General features: G+C 35.2%; 2 protein-coding genes across 5 annotated transcripts in view; one reads left to right on the top strand and one right to left on the bottom strand.

Moving 5' to 3' along the window:
* LOC138321251 (ribonuclease 3-like) overlaps positions 1-10,012 on the top strand; it is a 34,574-nt gene extending 24,562 nt beyond the window's left edge. The window contains exons 23-27 of the mRNA XM_069264795.1: positions 4,082-4,187; positions 4,506-4,647; positions 5,084-5,273; positions 7,147-7,292; positions 7,602-10,012. Coding sequence (XP_069120896.1) covers positions 4,082-4,187; positions 4,506-4,647; positions 5,084-5,273; positions 7,147-7,292; positions 7,602-7,792 — 775 coding nt within the window. The 3' untranslated portion in view covers positions 7,793-10,012. The remainder of the gene's footprint in view (positions 1-4,081; positions 4,188-4,505; positions 4,648-5,083; positions 5,274-7,146; positions 7,293-7,601) is intronic.
* A 1,193-nt stretch (positions 10,013-11,205) lies between these two features.
* Positions 11,206-22,130, bottom strand: part of LOC138321252 (discoidin domain-containing receptor 2-like) — a 245,975-nt gene continuing 235,050 nt past the window's right edge. For 2 of the 4 annotated variants that reach the window (XM_069264796.1, XM_069264799.1), the window contains 7 exons: positions 21,757-21,885; positions 20,725-21,153; positions 18,305-18,663; positions 17,777-17,904; positions 17,383-17,580; positions 16,869-17,103; positions 11,206-16,456 (listed from right to left, as the gene is read on the bottom strand). In XM_069264796.1, the coding sequence (XP_069120897.1) occupies positions 16,124-16,456; positions 16,869-17,103; positions 17,383-17,580; positions 17,777-17,904; positions 18,305-18,663; positions 20,725-21,153; positions 21,757-21,885 (1,811 nt within the window). In that variant the 3' untranslated portion in view covers positions 11,206-16,123. The remainder of the gene's footprint in view (positions 16,457-16,868; positions 17,104-17,382; positions 17,581-17,776; positions 17,905-18,304; positions 18,664-20,724; positions 21,154-21,756; positions 21,886-22,130) is intronic. The other 2 variants (XM_069264797.1, XM_069264798.1) reach the window with 2 other exon arrangements.

Genomic DNA, 22,130 nt, shown 5'->3' with positions numbered 1-22,130 from the left:
CTGTATCATGACTTCCTAAAATAGAGTTTACTGTATCATGACTTCTCAAAATAGAGTTTACTTTATCTGACTTCTAAATAGAGTTACTTCTCAAAATAGAGTTTACTTTATCATGACTTCTCAAAATAGAGCTTACTGTATCATGACTTCCTAAAATAGAGTTTACTTTATCATGACTTCTCAAAATAGAGTTACTGTATCATGACTTCCTAAAATAGAGTTTACTGTATCATGACTTGACTCCTAAAATAGAGTTTACTGTATCATGACTTCCTAAAATAGAGTTTACTGTATCATGACTTCTCAAATAGAGTTTACTGTATCATGACTTCTCAAATAGAGTTTACTGTATCATGACTTCCAAAATAGAGTTTACTGTATCATGACTTCCTAAAATAGAGTTTACTGTATCATGACTTCCTAAAATAGAGTTTACTGTATCATGACTTCCTAAAATAGAGTTTACTGTATCATGACTTCCTAAAATAGAGTTTACTAGGTTTTGTATCATGACTTCCTAAAATAGAGTTTACTGTATCATGACTTCCTAAAATAGAGTTTACTGTATCATGACTTCTCAAAATAGAGTTTACTGTATCATGACTTCCTAAAATAGAGTTTACTGTATCATGACTTCCTAAAATAGAGTTTACTGTATCATGACTTCCTAAAATAGAGTTTACTGTATCATGACTTCCTAAAATAGAGTTTATGACTATCAATGATAGAGTTTACTGTATCATGACTTCCAAAATAGAGTTGTACTGTATCATGACTTCTCAAAATAGAGTTTACTGTATCATGACTTCTCAAAATAGAGTTTACTGTATCATGACTTCTCAAAATAGAGTTTACTGTTCATGACTCATGACTTCTCAAAATAGAGTTTACTGTATCATGACTTCTCAAAATAGAGTTTACTAGTATCATGACTTCTCAAAATAGAGTTTACTGTATCATGACTTCCTAAAATAGAGTTTACTGTATCATGACTTCCTAAAATAGAGTTTACTGTATCATATATGACTTCCTAAAATAGAGTTTACTGTATCATGACTTCCTAAAATAGAGTTTACTTTATCATGACTTCTCAAAATAGAATTTACTTTATCATGACTTCTCAAAATAGAGCTTACTGTATCATGACTTCCTAAAATAGAGTTTACTGTATCATGACTTCTCTAAAATAGAGTTTACTGTATCATGACTTCTCAAAATAGAGTTTACTGTATCATGACTTCTCAAAATAGAGTTTACTGTATCATGACTTCCTAAAATAGAGTTTACTTTATCATGACTTCTCAAAATAGAGCTTACTGTATCATGACTTCCTATAATAGAGTTTACTGTATCATGACTTCCTAAAATAGAGTTTACTGTGTAATGACTTCCTAAAATAGAGTTTACTGTATCATGACTTCTCGAAATAGAGTTTACTTTATCATGACTTCTCCAAATAGAGCTTACTGTATCATGACTTCCTAAAATAGAGTTTACTGTATCATGACTTCCTAAAATAGAGTTTACTGTATCATGACTTCTCAAAATAGAGCTTACTTTATCATGACTTCTCAAAATAGAGTTTACTTTATCATGACTTCTCAAAATAGAGCTTACTGTATCATGACTTCCTAAAATAGAGTTTACTGTATCATGACTTCCTAAAATAGAGTTTACTGTATCATGACTTCTCAAAATAGAGTTTACTGTATCATGACTTCTCAAAATAGAGTTTACTGTATCATGACTTCTCAAAATAGAGTTTACTGTATCATGACTTCTCAAAATAGAGTTTACTGTATCATGACTTCCTAAAATAGAGTTTACTGTATCATGACTTCCTAAAATAGAGTTTACTGTATCATGACTTCCTAAAATAGAGTTTACTGTATCATGACTTCCTAAAATAGAGTTTACTGTATCATGACTTCCTAAAATAGAGTTTACTGTATCATGACTTCCTAAAATAGAGTTTACTGTATCATGACTTCCTAAAATAGAGTTTACTGTATCATGACTTCCTAAAATAGAGTTTACTATGCTTACTGTATCATGACTTCTCAAAATAGAGTTTACTGTATCATGACTTCTCAAAATAGAGTTTACTGTATCATGACTTCCTAAAATAGAGTTTACTGTATCATGACTTCCTAAAATAGAGTTTACTGTATCATGACTTCTCAAAATAGAGTTTACTGTATCATGACTTCCTAAAATAGAGTTTACTGTATCATGACTTCTCAAAATAGAGTTTACTGTATCATGACTTCTCAAAATAGAGTTTACTGTATCATGACTTCCTAAAATAGAGTTTACTGTATCATGACTTCCAAAAATAGAGTTTACTGTATCATGACTTCCTAAAATAGAGTTTACTGTATCATGACTTCCTAAAATAGAGCTTACTGTATCATGACTTCTCAAAATAGAGCTTACTGTATCATGACTTCCTAAAATAGAGTTTACTGTATCATGACTTCCTAAAATAGAGTTTACTGTATCATGACTTCTCAAAATAGAGTTTACTTTATCATGACTTCTCAAAATAGAGTTTACTTTATCAGGACTTCTCAAAATAGAGCTTACTGTATCATGACTTCCTAAGATAGAGTTTACTGTATCATGACTTCCTAAAATAGAGTTTACTTTATCATGACTTCTCAAAATAGAGCTTACTGTATCATGACTTCCTAAAATAGAGTTTACTGTATCATGACTTCCTAAAATAGAGTTTACTGTGTAATGAGTTCCTAAAATAGAGTTTACTGTATCATGACTTCTCAAAATAGAGTTTACTTTATCATGACTTCTCCAAATAGAGCTTACTGTATCATGACTTCCTAAAATAGAGTTTACTGTATCATGACTTCCTAAAATAGAGTTTACTGTATCATGACTTCCTAAAATAGAGTTTACTGTATCATGACTTCTCAAAATAGAGTTTACTGTATCATGACTTCTCAAAATAGAGTTTACTGTATCATGACTTCTCAAAATAGAGTTTACTTTATCAGGACTTCTCAAAATAGAGCTTACTGTATCATGACTTCCTAAAATAGAGTTGACTGTATCATGACTTCCTAAAATAGAGTTTACTGTATCATGACTTCCTAAAATAGAGTTTACTGTATCATGACTTCTCAAAATAGAGTTTACTGTATCATGACTTCTCAAAATAGAGTTTACTGTATCATGACTTCTCAAAATAGAGTTTACTGTATCATGACTTCCTAAAATAGAGTTTACTGTATCATGACTTCCTAAAATAGAGTTTACTGTATCATGACTTCTCAAAATAGAGCTTATTGTATCATGACTTCCCAAAATAGAGTTTACTGTATCATGACTTCTCAAAATAGAGTTTACTGTATCATGACTTCCTAAAATAGAGTTTACTGTATCATGACTTCCTAAAATAGGGTTTACTGTATCATGACTTCCCATCATAGAGTTTACTGTATCATGACTTCCTAAAATAGAGTTTACTGTATCATGACTTCCTAAAATAGAGTTTACTGTATCATGACTTCCTAAAATAGAGTTTACTTTATCATGACTTCCTAAAATAGAGTTTACTGTATCATGACTTCCCAAAATAGAGTTTACTGTATCATGACTTCTCAAAATAGAGTTTACTGTATCATGACTTCCTAAAAGAGAGTTTACTGTATCATGACTTCCCAAAATAGAGCTTACTGTATCATGACTTCCTAAAATAGAGTTTACTGTATCATGACTTCCTAAAATAGAGTTTACTGTATCATGACTTCCCAAAATAGAGTTTACTGTATCATGACTTCTCAAAATAGAGTTTACTGTATCATGACTTCCCAAAATAGAGTTTACTGTATCATGACTTCCCATTATAGAGTTACAACACAGAACTAGTAGATTTATATATACCAAGTAAAGAGATCATCAGTAGACCTGAGAACTTGTTTAATTTGAACATTCTGATAACTCGAAGTTTTATCTCGGTCCCTTCGGGTTCGTATTTACCAAGTTCCACTGTATATGATATTTCATGATTATTAGCTTGTCAAATTACGCAGGATTTCTCAAGTCTATAATGGTTTTTCAGAGGTCATAACCAGAGACTGGAGTTTCTAGGGGATACTGTACTACAACTGGTAGCATCACAGTATTTATTCCGACATTTCCCTGACCATCACGAAGGCCATCTCTCAGTGAGTATTCTATATTTCTGTACAGTACCTGGGTATGTTATTTTTTCAATAACATATGTTAGAATCTTATGACTTAAATTATGATAAAATATTGTGAACTGGTGATGGTTCTGTGTCTAGACTTTCCTTGACAAAAGAAAGTGTGCAAATGGATTAATATCATATCATAACATGAATCCTCCTCCTATTTCGTTTAAAAATGTAAACATAAGCATTGGATGTCATTTATTTGTAATAAACGTTCAGTTACCTACATACGCCGTGGTACTCTTTCTACGATATGTGTTGTTATGATGTGATCAACTTGATTATCTCCAGTTACTGAGAAGTTCCCTGGTAAATAATCGGACACAGTCGATAGTGTGTGACGACCTCAATATGTCGGAGTACGCCATATTTGCTGAAACAAGGGGGGATAAGCTAGATATGAAAACAAAAGAAAAAGCTGATCTTCTTGAAGGTAGGTGCTTGCTTTAATGGTTTTTCAATGTATGTCTTTGATATCTGAAATATATTGCCTCTCATGCAATGTCCACTGTGCTCAGTTTGCGTTATGCTATAAATAGTTCACTCTCAGAGATAGCCTGAACCTGCATTGGAACCAGTTAATTATCTTGTTACCCCAAAGACACATTTGAACTCTTCTGATTCAAAAACTGGAACAGTTCATTATGAATTTTCAGGGGTTAATGAGTTAGTGTGATCCATTTTTACAACAACCCAAATTGAATGCTCAAATACGATTTCCACTAAATTATGTGCATTAACAATATATATGCATATAAAAGTGTGAAGAAGGTACATTAGTTATAAAGGTGAAATCTTGTTATGATATTACTGTTTAAATGTCAGAAGTTAATCTATTGTCCTCATATTAAATTTTCTCATCCTTACAGCATTCATTGGAGCCCTGTATGTAGACAAAGGCATTGAGTACTGTACCGTCTTTTGTGACGTCTGTTTCTTCCCACGACTGAAGGACTTCATTATGAACCAAGACTGGAATGACCCCAAGTCTCAACTGCAACAGTGCTGTCTCACCCTTAGGGAGCTGGACGGGGGCGAGCCGGACATACCCTTATACAGGTAAGGCTTTAGGTCATCTAACCCGAAGGTTCAGGATGACCTATTGTCTGTCATCATGCACTGTCTGTCGTCTTGCGCCGTCCGCCGTGCGTAAACTTTTTATTCAAACGACTTCTTCTCAATAACCGAAAGGCCCAGGGTACTGATATTTGGCCATAGGCATGCTGGGATGAAGGGCTACCAAGTTTGTTCAAATGAATGACCTTGACCTTCATTCAAGGTCACTGAGGTCAAAAAGGCAAAAATCTTCAAACGACTTCTTCTCATGAACCAAAAGGCCCAGGATACTCATATTGGGCCTGCAGCTTGCTGTGATGAACAGCTACCAAGTTTGTTCAAGTAAATGACCTTGACCTTCAAGCAAGGTCACAGGGGTCAAAAAGGCTAAACTTTTTATTCAAACGACTTCTTCTCAAGAACCAGAAGGCCCTGGGTACTGATATTGGGCCTGTAGCATGCTGGTATGAAGGGCTACACAGTTAGTTCAAATGAATGACCTTGACCTTCATTAAAAGTCACAGGGGTCAAATAGGCTAAAATCTTCAAAATAACTTTTTGTGAATAACTAATTATATATAAGAGGCCTAGAGACCTGATATTGGGCCTGTGACATGCTGGGATCAAGGGCTACTATATTTGTTTAAAAAAACAACAACCTTGATCTTCATTCAATATCACAGGGGTAAAAAGGCTAAAATCTTTAAATGACTATGTTGTATTGTGCCAATAGTCAGATGACCGTTAAGGCCCATGGGCCTCTTGTTTATCCCCTCACCCTTAGGGAGCTGGACGAGCGAGTCTGACATCCCAATATACAGGTAAGGCTTTATCTCCCCTCACCCTTAGGGAGCCGGACGAGTGAGTCTGACATCCCAATATACAGGTAAGGCTTTATCTCCCCTCACCCTTAGGGAGCTGGACGAGCGAGTCTGACATCCCAATATACAGGTAAGGCTTTATCTCCCCTCACCCTTAGGGAGCCGGACGAGCGAGTCTGACATCCCAATATACAGGTAAGGCTTTATCTCCCCTCACCCTTAGGGAGCCGGAGGGGCGAGTCTGACATCCCAATATACAGGTAAGGCTTTATCTTCCCTAACCCTTAGGGAGCTGGACAAGCGAGTCTGACATCCCAATATACAGGTAAGGCTTTATCTTCCCTCTCCCTTAGGGAGCTGGACGAGCGATTCTCACATCCCAATATACAGGTAAGGCTTTATCTTCCCTCACCCTTAGGGAGCTGGACGAGTGAGTCTGACATCCCAATATACAGGTAAGGCTTTATCTCCCCTCACCCTTAGGGAGCTGGACGAGCGAGTCTGACATCCCAATATACAGGTAAGGCTTTATCTCCCCTCACCCTTAGGGAGCTGGACGAGCGAGTCTGACATACCCTTATACAGGTAAGGCTTTATCTCCCCTCACCCTTAGGGAGCCGGAGGGGCGAGTCTGACATACCCTTATACAGGTAAGGCTTTATCTCCCCTCACCCTTAGGGAGCCGGAGGAGCGAGTCTGACATCCCAATATACAGGTAAGGCTTTATCTCCCCTCACCCTTAGGGAGCCGGAGGAGCGAGTCTGACATCCCAATATACAGGTAAGGCTTTATCTCCCCTCACCCTTAGGGAGCCGGAGGGGCGAGTCTGACATCCCAATATACAGGTAAGTCTTTATCTCCCCTCACCCTTAGGGAGCCGGAGGGGCGAGTCTGACATCACCTTATACAGGTAAGGCTTTATCTCCCCTCACCCTTAGGGAGCCGGAGGGGTGAGTCTGACATCACCTTATACAGGTAAGACTTCATAAGGTTTTAAGGTTTCTAAATTGTTCACCAGCATATGATTTGTATAAATATATTCTGTTATATTTCAGGATGATCGAGGCGTTTGGACCAACTAACACACGAGAGTACACAGTAGCAGTATATTTTAGAGATGAGAGGTTAGCCAAGGGTATGGGACACAGTATACAACAGGCAGAAATGGCTGCAGCCAGGAACGCTCTAAAGGAGAGATCAGGTACATACATCTAATAACTTACCAAATCATTTTCAAAGAGTGTTTTTATACCTAACAAAAAGGAATGAGTTTAATAATCTAACAGTTCTGATGGGCAGGAATCTTCTTCTAGAGTGGATACTTATGGATATGATAAAGTTATGATGTTAATGATATAGTAAAAGTCAATGGCTATTGATAATTCCAAAGAAATATTAGGTACAGAGTTCTTACAGAATCAAGTAGAGATTGTGTATACTAAACATGTGATATTATAGCGACATTCTAATATTGTGATATACTATTCTGAATGTATCTCTTTTCCCCCAGAACTATTCCCTATTCTTGCTCACCAAAAGAGATTCCTTGAAAAGAAGCAGAAAAAGAGAAAGCATGTCCGGAAGCAAAGAGGAGGTGAAAGGAACGTAGGGGAAAGAGGGGGCGGGTCCTCATCTGGATATGGCCCCTCCCCATCCAAGTCAGGAGACAACAGGAGAAGGCCTAGTAGACGTGGGCGGTGATAGTTATGGAAAGAGGAGGCGGGTCTTCATCAGGGTAAGGCCCCTCCCACTCCAAGTCAGGATACAACTGGAGAAGGCCTAGTAGACATGGGCGGTGATAGTTTAGGAAGAGGAGCGGGGATAGCTGATAAAAAGAGGACAGGTCCTCATCAGATTATGCTCCCCCTCCTCCTTCAACATCAGGGGAAAGCCTAGTAGACAATGATGGAAAGGCATTTGAATGGCCACATTATGGGGCTAAATGTAATGAGTAACAACTTAAGTTTGCTACCTACCACAAACCTTTGTATAGTGTTAAGTACAGATCTGTGAAACGAATCGCAGCCCTGTTATAAAACATGTGCTAGAAACAAAGAATGTGGATACAACTGTTAACCATAAGTCTACCAGAGACAGTGATGGTAATCTGTGAGAGGTTGTTAATGCATTTAAAGTGCAATTTATGCTAGATATGCTAGTCAATAATGAATTGGTGATACGGAACATAGGATAGTGTTTTACAGTCAGTATTGTGAAGCTAGAGCACTGGATAGTCATGGTACCATATCTCTGGTTATGTTTTCTAGCAGAAAAAAAATTTGCATAATGATCAACTTGATATTATGCAAATTAAAGTTTTGTGATATGGCTATAAGTAGATAATTTACTTGTGTTCTATTGTTTTGTAGATTGATGTTTTGTGTGGTTGCAAAAATAGCATTCCTGTAAAAAGAATTGTACATGTATAATATAAAAATTAGCTTATAGCTGGTTTCACTCCGTTTTATATTTTCAATCAGATTGACAAAAAGACTATAGTGCTAATCTTTTTATTTTAAAACATTAATATACATACAAAAGGATGATGATCAAAGTGCTGGTTTAAATAATCCATTTTATTTATAGCATTGTTTGTACAATATATCAGATTCTAGTTTTAAGGATCATATGGAATTTATTTATATTTATTTTCTGATAATCATCAGGTTATTAGAAAGAGGTAATTTGCTTTCTCTTCAGATTTTTTTTTCTCTTTTAAACTCATAAATTTGTTTTTTGTATTCCTTATTATTTAAAACTTTTTCAATTGCTTTTACTGAAGTATTACTTTAACATCTTGATAATAGATCAATAGAAAATTGATTGTTGCAGGCAAATGATTAAATTATGGATAATGAAAATTAAATCAATAATAAAATTACATGATGACATTCTCATGAAAATTTCAAGCAATCATTTAGATACACAAAATGAGAGACAGTATTTTTTTCTTAATGAATTTTTTTCTGGCTATCAGAATGTCTGATGTCAGAGGAGGATCATTTACATTTTTTGTAACTGTTTGTGTAACAATTCAATTAAATTTATTTATGCAAAGTTCTAGACATATGCTGGGAATATTAGGCCTGTACAGTCTAGATAGGAACCTAGTCGAGGGGAAGCAACTCTTACAAATCTGGTCTTTTTATTAACGAGACATAGTAATGATTTTGTATGATTAATTATGATTTGAATGTAATTCGTTTGTGTCTGAGAAATTGTGACTCACTAGGAATATAATATATTCAGAATAAATGAGATTTTATTGATGTTTTTGTTATATCCAATCTGTTGTTTTATGAAATTAAAGTGCTACTGTTGTTATTTTGCTAATAACAAATTATGTCTATAATGGACTGTGAAAACCATAAGATTGTATTTCATGTATGTCTGACATTTAAAATGTGAAGAAAGTGGTCTTCAATAGGATTCGTTAATTCTAAATCAATCGTTCTCATTGATTATTTCTGTGGCAAGAATGATTGTAAGAGCTATGAGAATATGTTAACTGTAAGAGAGTAAAGTATAATGGAATACTGTTAGTGGCGATCATGGAATTATGAATGCTTATTTATATAGTGTGTCAATGATGGTCTATATATGGTAGATACATTAGTTACTGTATGAGGAATGTGTAAGGATGGGAATCTTCATAAATAAACACAAATCAACAAAAAAAAGTTGCATCATGTTTCTGTCATTTGCTGTGACATATTATAATGGTTCCGGATGTTCTGACTGAGGGACAGCGACATCTGTCAGTAAGGAACAACATTGACAAAGCAGTATACACATACTTACTCCATAAAAGTCACCTTCACTTTCACCTTTGATTAATATTCTGGCTCTTGAATCTTTCACTGTCACCATATAAACCTCATTCTGGTTACAGATTTCACCAAGTGCTTCAAAACTAGGTCACTGTAACCTATATATCTTTGACTTCCATCACAGTAGAGTTTTGCCTCACTCCAAGATTTCCTACACTACATGGTTCTAGTAAGAACATTTTTTATGAATTCTGTATGATAATCTACTTGTTTTTGTTAAGTGATGCAATCTCACAACACAAGCTGTAGGAAATCACATTGGTATTGATAACCAGCTATTGAGGTGAAAATTTAACCCTGACATTGGTATATACTACTGGTGTACATGTGTTTGCTTGTCTACCTGGTTATAAATCGTTAAATGTCTCCTCATTGATTGAAGAAGAGGTACTGATTCTGTTATCTGGGTGTTAACTTCTGAACGGTTGAAGTTTTTTATGATCTGTAAACTGTAAAATTGAATTTTCAATAGAAGCTGTTGCGAGAAATTTAAAATCAGAAGAATTTAGAAATTTGCTTTTGGGTTATGTGAACCAAAACATGTCCTGTTTATTAGCAGATATTTTTGTTCTTAAGTAAATTCTCAAAGATTTGAGATCATATTTTAAATGGCTCAGAAATTACAGCCCCAATAAGAAATGTAAAATTAGAACTTATTTCATATTAGACCTTTTACATCGACTGCATTGGTGATGGTTGGATCATGGTGGCCAAGTGGTTAAAATGTTGCACAAGTCCTTTACCTCTGGGTCTTGAGTTTGAATTCCATGTAGGGCAGTTGCTGACCCCTAATCAGTTTTTTCTACTTTTGTGTACTCTGGCTTTCCTCCACCAACAAAACTCGTCTTAAATGACCCTGACTTGGTATGACTGAAACTAACCAAACCAACTAAGTTGTGGGAGAGACAATTCACCGCCATATTGTTATGGTTGGAAAGTAGGAGCAATCAGAAGATGGCTATTTAGTTTGATTTTCTTATTCTCTTGACCTTAAGGTTGAGAATCGTTACACTGCATTCATTAGGAGATGCAGGCTATGGCCCATGCCGATTCACGAACATTCTTTAACTTGATGAAATTCATGAACTTAAAATTTCTTATAGAAAAGCATTACAGAAATTAAAAATGTTTTCCGTAACGTCTGTAATGCTTTTCTACGGAGAATATTCTGTTCCTTAACTTAAGGAATGTTTGTGTAACTGGAGCCAGGTATCCTCGCACTACATATTAGGAGATTCAGATATTGGAGTTTATTTTTACACTACATTAATAAGACAACACATGTTGTAAATGATTTGTGATTTTATTTACAAACAATACAACCTAATTGACTCAGTCATAAGCAAGAAATGATGTATTGCATGTCGGTCGCCTAATAACACAATAACAAAGGAACATATGTACTAAATAAAAATTACAGCCACAGTACTCAACCAATCATTAACTCACATTTACACCTCAAGTTCAAATCAGCCAATCAGGAGTCAGAATTCACAACATATGATTCTTCTCCATGACAACTGAATGACCTTGTGTCATATGACCTCTGCTGTGATTGGACACAGCCGAGCATACGACTTCACTTAATAAACACATACCGTAATTGGTGTTAAAACACCAATGATTACAAATGAAACTGTGTCATTATAGTTCAATGGAATATGAATGCTGACAATATTAACTGCAAACGATCTTTCTGATATTCAATCATTTAACTGTTTCTGAATCAACTTTAAACACTCAAATATCACAAACGTACTTTTGACATTTGAATAATTTTTGGGAGTTTTCATTTGGAATTTTTTTTAAATGTATGAACCAACTTTCATCTTTTCACTATATAAGCAATGGGAGAATTTTCATGAAACGAAACGGTAACAGCAAATTGATTCCAAGAAACTTCTATGTATCATATTGATTTGAATTGAAAATGACAAAAATATGACAAAAACAACAGGTATGGTGATAATATCCAAATCGTTAGGAATACGATGATAACTGGCAAGAACAGCCCATCTTACCCGGTCAGACGTAATCCGATTAGTGTACAGGCTTCTGGTCCTATATAATGCAATAGGGAATTTTACTTTATCAAACTATTTTTGTTTATTTATTTTAATATAATTATGTATCAATTCATTCATTGACCTAATAGTTTTAGTGAGCAGATTTAAGGACTGCCATTTTAACTCTCTAATTTGATAATGAACTGTTCCAATCTTTGAAAAAGAAACGTCCAATTGTGTATTTAGGGACAGGTTATGATTTCCCGCCTATAACAATAGTTTCATTTTGAAATTTTTTTCTCAACCTTGTATATTTATCAAACTTCAATTGTGATAACCATCCTACCTGACCATGCTTTTATTTCATCATATGGAAAACTTAAACAAAGTAGATGATATTCTGTATGAAAATGAGATTTTCCTAACAACTTGGATATTTGTGATAATGAATGAATTACATGCTAATTATGATTGATTTTTACTGAATCAACGACATCATGACAGTCAACTGGAATGACATAAATATAGAAACATGATTTAAAACATATCTAGAACACATCTACATCATGAGATATAAATAATAAAAAGTGTCACCCTGTTGTCAATGATAAGCACTACCTCTTGGTGCCCCATCACGGCGTCCAATCGGGACAAAGATCTGGTGGGCAGGGCCTCATAACAAGCCAACACAGTGGGGTACACAAAGGGTGATTCGTTTAAAAAAAACAAAGCTCTGACATACATGTATTTCACAAATTGTTTATGTACACGATTAAATCACAAATTTGTTTGTTTTTAATACCATTTGTTACTAATTAGCTATTTCTATATATATATTAGATTTTCACGATACGTACAGCTTCTATGTTTATCCTGTACAAAGCGAGATGGATGCAGTAGCTCTTCTGCTGTGTAAAAAGGCAAAATAAATGCAAATTTGGTAAAATTTTTTTGTACATCTCTCATTTACAAGCTCATGCACACGCGATAGCCATTGTATAAAAATATAACCCCAATCACATTCGACCTATCGGGGTCAAGTTGCTATTGAGTAAGACTATGTACCAGATGGAATCCATTGTGGAACCTAGAATGTTAATATAAAATGGAAGTTTCTCTGTATTTGGAACTACTGCCTTGAAAAATTCAACTACATAATTATAAGAGTATTTTTTGCTAACTTCGATCAAATTCAATTAGCATCTTATGTCAATCATACGACTTTAAGATTTGAAATATGTCTAGAAATACAAATGTTAATTTTGTAAAAATGGTACCACGATGGATTCCACCTCTGATGGATACAAGTCATATTAATTCTAATTAAAGTCACAACCCAAAGAGAATTCGATAAACTCATCAATTTGCATAAGTTCTTATTTCCATATATAATGATATGCTATATTTATAATTGAAAAAAGGACATGGTTTGTGTGGTTCAATAATTTGCTAAAACCACAAAAAATATTTTGATGAAGTGTTTGTGTATATTCTTTAGACTTGTACCATAACATATCATTGTATATATGTAAATAACGACACATGCAATGATTGAGCCGTTCAACCCTGAATATACACATAATAGTTTTGTTTTTTTTACACATTTTATCTTTTAATATAAAAGTCTATGTTAACTGTGACCTGTTCCAGAAGTGTTCAGTGTAAGCCTACCAAGGAAGATAACTCACAATTGTTGCCTCCACTCTTTGTAGTGAATTTTCAATTTCACTGAACATTTTTGGTAAAGACTTAAAATAACTACTTCAATAACATTTATACAAATTTAGTCAAAACTTGTGGAACAAAACTGAAACTTATACAAGGGCCTTTACACAAATAGTCTGCTGGACAAAAAATGGAAGCTAGCAACTACATAATTAACAATGAAGCTCTTTAGGGGGGGAATTCAATACAATAATGTACATAACGCCAGATTGGACAATTAAGTCAGGTTCTTATCCTAATATACAGTACATATGTCTATTTTTAATTTTAAGTCTTTCTTATTTTGTGATAAAAAATTTCTCTGTTTACTCACAAGTTAATTTTATTACCACAAACAAATGACCTAACAATCAGTTCTCACAAGGGCAGACAACTGCATTGTAAAGAGCCGGAGTAGCAAAATATCTATCCCAATTAAGTGTCTATATTTTTTTTTAAACTGAATACATGGACACAAGCTTTCACATTTTAACTAAAAGTTTTGATGTACAAAGCCCATTTACTGTTTTGTTTTTAGTATAAGAACTTTTAATTTATCGGTTTTAAAAATCTTTAATAGGTTTTCTTCACACCATTTTTAAAATACATGAATAATTTTACCACCATCTACAGGATTCCTAGTACTATATTTAGTTGCATTAATTACAATGAATTTTCAATGAAAACTGAAATCAAAGACTAAACTTCACAGCAAATTTGTCAAAATAACATATGAAACAAAACACTAAAATTTCTGCTAATCACAGGCTTCAAAAACTGTATCGTCACCTTAATTTCTTCAAACTGTATAAAAAATTGTAATTATTTTTAGTAAATATTTCACCCTTAATCAATCTTTACATGTAATTAGAGTTGGTAAGATAACTTTTACCATAGAGTCCAACTTTAATGTAAACAGAAACATAACAGATATCATTGGCCATATATTGATCAATCAATCAATTAACAAATTAATTAATATGTCAAATACATTTGGTCAGTACTAATGGACAACCAAGAGTTGAAAAAAATAGACTTGTTTCTTGACTTCACAATGCAGTAATATGAAAAACATCAGCAATCAATATATATATTAAAGATATTGCACCTTTTAAAAATTTCACAAATAATTATGTATCTCCATAAGCAATTAACAACGGGTGAGGAAGGTTACAACACATAGAAGATGAAATTCATCAGCATAATTAAATGTACATATGTACCCCCACCCCATTCTGTAGGGAACACTCCGTGAGGAATACACAAGTGCTTACCTCATTCTCAGAAATCCCTTACAGTTTTTTTTTATAAATAGCCACAGTAATTCAATATAAAGGAAGCATAAATTTGTGTAAAACCGATGAAAAATTTGCAGAATGCAAAGGCATTTGATTAAACAGAGTGAAGACATGAATAGCAATATAGCACTATGATTGTTTCAGTAAAACACAGTGGAATATTATATATATATATATATATACCCCATAATCTTCCCCCTTTTGTAACAGAGGCAATTAACTCCTCCAAATGTTCTCCATATACACATGATAATGGCACATACATCTAAAACAGGTCATCCCCACCCTCATTTCCCTCCCTCCGAATATCCCCACCCCTCATAAATCTTTAACATCAATTCCCACCCCTCCTTAATGAATACAACACACAGTCAAGGGGGGAGACAACCCATTTACAATCATCCTCAATGCTTTTGAACACTTCAATGGTTATATGTGGGTGTTTAGTTTTAAGTGACTGGAATTAAATACTGATTAAAAGATAATCAATATGCAGTTTCTCAGATACGTTCAGTATTCAGCACTCTTGATCGACCCCCGGAAAGGGAGATAAGTGATGGTGATTTAGGGTAGATAACCCTTACCCACTTTTGGTTAGGCAAACATACCTATGATACACATATATCTGGAGCACAAAGGTGTTGTTTATTTCTGTATCATCAGAAATAGGTCCATGTTAAAACACTTATAAATAAGACAATCTATGATGATAATACTATACATATATCTCTCTCCATGGATTTCTTCACTATCACAAAGGAAGTGAGTATGAACACACTCCCAGAAGTACGTGTGTAATTCAGATCATTGTAACACAATCTTTATCACAATTCCATTCGTATGACTATATATGGCAACTGATGTGTCAACTTCAGTGATGCGCGGTACGAAGAAGGGTCCTCTGTCGATAGGGTCATCGATAGCACCTGTCATTTACGGCAGGTGTTGACTCACCTGCCACCCCTCTCGTTTAGATTGGGACAGCCCAATCATCACCTATCCCAATCACCAAAGCACGTCTTTGGTTTCGTTGAAAAGGAAGTCCACATTTCCCATGTTGCACCAAACATGATCAATCCGTTTCACCGGAAAGTTTGAATGACTAGTAAATTTACTGGGTCACAACCTTGAAGCATATAACAAACCCAGATTTAGAATACAATGTTAGGTAGTATTCATAGAGAATCATCGTGATCAACATATGGGCACCCTTATTTGGTTCATCATTTCGTCTTTTGGGTTGTAACCCATGTTTTTCCTCTGCAAGAACATATGAATCTCTCTATAGGATGGGCGATAGCACTCGTTCCTGTTCCAGCATTCGTACATAAGGTCGAAGATCTCCTTGGGGCAGTTACTTGGTTGGGGTAAGTACACCTCTTTGTTATCATTACGGTAATAATGTCCAGCATTCTCAATCACCTGTTCGTCGGTCAGATTGTCGAAGGGCTGGTCCTTGGCGAAGGTTAACACCTCCCATAGAGTCACGGCGAATGACCACACATCACTTTTTGTGGTAAACTTACCCTGGAAACAAGTACAAAATAATCTATATAGTACATATGTACAGCATGTGCTGCTACATGAACAATAAAAAGACCAAAAACTTGGTATATGTATATTATCTCTGGCTATATCTGTCACACACCTACCTGTTATGGCAAAGACGACCAATGTGGTGATTAGATTTTCAAAATTTTTTGAATGTGCTTTAAGTTACCTTTACTTTTTAAATTAAACATTATTATCCTATGCTACAGGTATAATGCAAAGATATATACCATATATGACCTAGTTAGGGCACCCATCCTAGTAAGCATACAAAAATCTTCATTATCATCATTAAGTTTTCAGAGTTATCTATACAATGAATATTGAACAAAATATAATTGTTCCCCGTAAGTTTCAGTTGAATCCCGACTTGATTTGTGTTACATACCAGTAGTATGCTCTCCCAAGCCATCCAGCGTATCGGTAGGACGGCGCGGCCCTCTATCCGATAATAGTCCGCGCTGTACAGACTACGACTCATACCAAAGTCAGAAATCTTAATGGTGAAGTTGGTCCCCACCAGACAGTTCCGCGTCGCCAAGTCTCGATGAACCATATTCAGAGATTCCAAGTATTTCATTCCCGAGGCAATCTGGGAGGCCATGTAGATCAAGCAGCCGTAACTGTAGAGGTTAAAACCCAAAATATCATCAGTACTTTTTATCTTTATCTCTAATGTTTGGATACTTATTTTTGGTGGAATCATATTTTGGGACGATTTCCAAAACTTACAATACATTCTATCAACATGCAACGTATGAGAAATGAGGTAATTAACAGAATCTTATATTTTAGGGCAAGTTGTTCATCATAAAAAGAATGTTCTTTGTACTAAAGCACGACAAACATGTTGGTTAGGATTTTCCCTCATGGTTTTTGATATATATCTTTCTGTAGCCTACCTCAGTGTCTTGGCGTTGGTTGCCTGGGCAACAGGACTCTCCGGTACGTGGTCCAGTAGGAATTGGTTCAGGTCTCCGTACTTCATGTACTCGACGATCATACACAGTGGCTCCTCGTGTGTACACACACCCAGGACACGGACGATGTTAGGGTCCTTTAGTTGGGACATGATCTTAATCTCCTTATGGAAATCAGACCTGTACAATAAACAGACAATAGAAATATGCTAATCTAGATAATGAAAGATAATTATCCTATTTTTCTGTATTTCAAGTGTATTTGTTTTTAATGTGAATTTTATTTAATCATTGCATATGTACTGTATATATATACGTTTGCAATACACAGTAGCCTAGATTTGTATTTTCCCTCCATCCCATGTGCGATAATTACCTAGCTCGGTCGTCAGCATTCCTCCGCAGCATCTTCACCGCCACTAACACAGGTCGTGAACTTGTCCGGTTACCAAAATATTCGTCGTTAATAAATTCTCCACAGTTGATGGCTTCACAAAGATGGACCTGGAAACAAAGATAAGCCATGGTTAACAGGAGCATGTATGTAGAGGGTACTTCATTATCTATATATCACTGTATCATAATGTTCATAATGTATATTTGGTTTTAGAAGGCAAAGATTTAAATCTCTCTATGTTAATAAGAATAACGTTATCTGTCATGTTGAAGAAATCTCAATATCACAAACTGCATTAGGGGAATGGAAAATGCCAAATACTTTTTATTCAATCAAAAATGAATACTCTAATTTTAACTGTGGTGCAAAATCAGATTGTTGTTCATGTTGAAACTTTTTGTGGAGAAACAAACTAAACATGATCTATATACAAAATGAACAAGTCTGAGTCAATGTGATCCGGCAAGTTTCCAGAAAGACAATTTCTGTGGTTCTATAAATGTTTACCTCTCCAAACTGGCCCTCGCCAAGAACTTCAATGAACTGGAGACTGTCGCGTGGGAACTGCATGACGGAGTGCTCAAGGGAAAGAAGTAGCTCGGCGTTGGGTACAGCATACACGTTGTTTCCACTCACACCTTGTAGACTCGGGATGTTGGGTACCTGCATGTTATTGATGACATCGGCGGCCGCGTACAAAGCGTCGTAGGTTGGAGGCTTGTCCAGGGAGTTGGTCATCAGTGAAGGTGTGCCCCCGGCTGATTTAGGGGTGGCGTTGCTCCTGAGGGGAGGCTGAGGGGGCTGGGGAGGCAGAGCTACCACCAGGGCAGACTTGGTCACATCAGGTACGGCATAGTCACGGGAATCTAAGAAAACAAAAAGGTCAATTTCTGTTTTGTTTACACCAACATGATCAACTTGGTCCAATTTCATTGTCTCAAGGACTTCTTTTTGATTGAAAGTTGGAAGTGCTTATAGTAACATAATTCACTTGATGGATCATATTTGATATGAGAAATAAAATCACATTTATTGGTGCAGACAAATAGAACTTTAATTTAAAACTGTTAAAGGCAAAAGATGATAATAAAGTTTCAAAGATATTTTTTTAAGTATTTATGAAAAATATGGCAATATTGAAATTCTTGACCCAAACTACTAGTGGAATTCCAATTTACATATAGATAGATTTATACATGATATTTAATATGCTGGCTCTATCTCGCACCTCTATAGCTAGTACCTTAATCAGATCAACTGATGGTTGGAAACTCAACAGAGCTTTACTGTACTTGAAAGGTAGAGTACAACCAGATAATGACATTATACAAATTTTTAATTGAAGCAGAAAATATATGAAACACTGCACTGTCAAAGCAGTATGCAAAAGCTTTGTAGCACATTGTTTGAAAGTTGATTTTTGATGAAATTAAGCGATGCTTTAAACATGTTTGTTTTGAAAGTAAATCAGAGGTATAAAACATCCCTGCTTTATAGAGGTGAGAGAAAAGCAATGTATTATTGGAAAAAGAGTCAATTCACCATATCCCAATCTAAACACATACAATAGAACATTCGGGGGACACAGTAAGTCTGTTATACCATTGTTTAACTTAAGTAGGGGTGAGAGGTAAGGTATACATTGGTCTCATCTGTAATCATAAATCAGGGCTTTTGCCTCAAAAATGTTCACCATGCAAACTTGAGTACAGAACAGTTCCGCCACTTTTTACCCTATACCTTTTGCCTATATTAACTGCAGTCACCATCAGAGGATAATATACAAGATATAATCAAGACCTTATCCATAAATGACCTAAAGTTGATGAATTAATCCAACCAAGGAGAGATAATTCTGTTCAAGGGGAGATAATTAAATTACTGAAATTTTTTCATCTTTCAAGTTCACATCTCTCTTCATCAAACACAGCTTACAACATCCAGTTTGAAGCAGATGAACTAAAAGCCAAGCAAATACAATGTACTTCATTCAATTCATTCCATATTTCCAGAGTCCTTTGTAGGAATTCCGGGAAAAGCCACCTTTCATGCCATCCGCATGGGAAACGATAATATCTGCCTTATTCCAAATGATTGGGAAATGACTTTGGGAGTGACTTGAAATTTGGGGGTAGTTCTACTACAACAAACTATTCAGAACACCTCTTCAATTTTCTTTGAGAAGACCTCTTCAATTTTCTTTGAGAAGAAAATGGAGAGATGTTCCAAACAGTATACCCAGCATGCTTCACAACACTAGAATCTTTAACTTCATAAATTTTCTTTAAAAACTTTTTCAACCTAATGAAATCATTGACTTGAGAAGATTTCTGCTATTATGAGTAAAACCAGTGCTCATTTTGTTTAGGTTACAATGATGAAGGGCTAATTAGTATCAGAAAAGGCTATATATTGTAATCCAAGTTAGATATTTCAGTAGGGTCAGGTTAAATTTGGTTCGCCCTTGTGCATATCCCAAATGGAGTAAAAGTGCATACATGGTTTGAAATGTACTGTGCAATGTAGTTAGAGTTTCAGTAATAAATCTTATAGGAAAAAAATGATGTCAACATTCACAATGATTTTGAATGAATTCACTTGCTAATTTGTTTTTTTTCCCTTATTTTATTTTTTTTCTAATTTCCCCTCACAACAGATGTAGTAAAATAACATCTTTAAGTAATAAATGACTTCAAGATCTTTAATAATTCAGTATTGAATTTTTTTAAACAAAATGAATCAAACTTTTATATTCTTTTAAACATCCAATGAAAATGCAGAGATCTGAGAAGAGACTGATATAGGGAATAGCTGAAGGCAGTATGATTGGTAGGGGCAGGCGTTATATCTATATCTGGTAAGCAGTTTCAGGCGAATCCACATGACACCCTCGGCATGCTCGGATATTAGATTAGACCAATGTATACCTGCTCCTTCAGATGAACTTGGAAAGTCAGGGAGTTCCCTCCCTTGAATTGAATCTTTTGGATCCGAGTATGGACACGAAGGAGTTGGACTCTTACATAATTTTTCGCTTCCGTTGCAGATTTCTCTGTCAACATCCAGGTCATCAGTGGCCACGCTGTTGTAGACATTTCCGTTGGAGATTTTCCCGTTTGTGTTGCCTTGGAGATCACTGAGATTGACGGCAATATGGCGGTCAACGACTGGCTTCAAGCTGCGGCGGTTGTTGTTCTGTTTCATCCTCTTATGGCGGATAATGAAAGTGATGAGAACAACAAAGAAGACTAGAAGAAGACCACCCAGGGCGCCGATGATAATCCCAATGTGATCATCCTTCATTGTAGCGGTCTCTTTGGTTTCTGGGTGATCGTTGTCATATTTTCTACCAATACCTAAAACATCACATAAGAATAGGGTAAAATATACAAAAATAACATTCAGTGTAAAACCAAGCAGGTTTCATACCAATATCAAATATGTTTTTAAACAATTTCAAATTCTTGGCCTTACATGTCATAAGAGACTCGTATATCACTATAGACACATTCAGAACATAGCATGTTTTATATAAAGAACTAACGAGTACTATTACTATGGCAACTATTAAAGAAATTGGTGCAGGGATCAGCAGATACATAGAGGTCTTTATGCTGAAAATCTATAGACAAGTACTAACCATGCCATAGAATGTACATAAAAGCTTGCAGATTGATATATATGTATATGAAAGTGTTTGACGACAGCTGTGGAGAATATTAGTTGGCGTTAGTGATATTCAACAGTTAGATCGTGAGCAGGTCTGCATGGGTGATTTGTAAAAATCTGAACAACAAGCAACATTCAACTTCAAAAAATTATGTAAAAACTGAAAACAGATTTGTTTTATATGACACATAAAGCATAGGACTTTGTATAACTGGGTCGGAGGTTATCGTAAGCAGAAGACAGTTTTCTCAACATTGTCGTAATCGTCCAAAGGATGGAATATATCTTACCGACGTCAATCTCTGGTTTATCAACATTGATATCACTAATATCAGAAGGAACCACGTTCTTGGAGCTTGTGGTGGGTAGGAACGTTGTAGGGGGCGGAGCTTCCATTGTGAAGTTCCCATTGGCTGGTTCTGTTATAAAGATAGGATATCACCCAATGAAAATCCATGGCTGATCAGATCAGTTCCAATCAAAGAACTTACTTTTGAATTTTCATGATTCGAAATAATTTGAATATTTTCAAGAATTTGGATAAAGATCAATCAGATCATCATGCACTTTTTACTTACTAGGCGTCTTGTTTAACGTTAAAGTATTGTCAGTTAAAATGCACACATTTATCTTTAATTCTAAGTTATGCTATGCTAAGTAACTA

This window comes from Argopecten irradians, chromosome 4 (genome assembly GCF_041381155.1).
Source record: "Argopecten irradians isolate NY chromosome 4, Ai_NY, whole genome shotgun sequence".
Lineage (NCBI taxonomy): Eukaryota > Metazoa > Mollusca > Bivalvia > Pectinida > Pectinidae > Argopecten > Argopecten irradians.
This window is presented reverse-complemented; position numbering and strand designations above follow the sequence as displayed.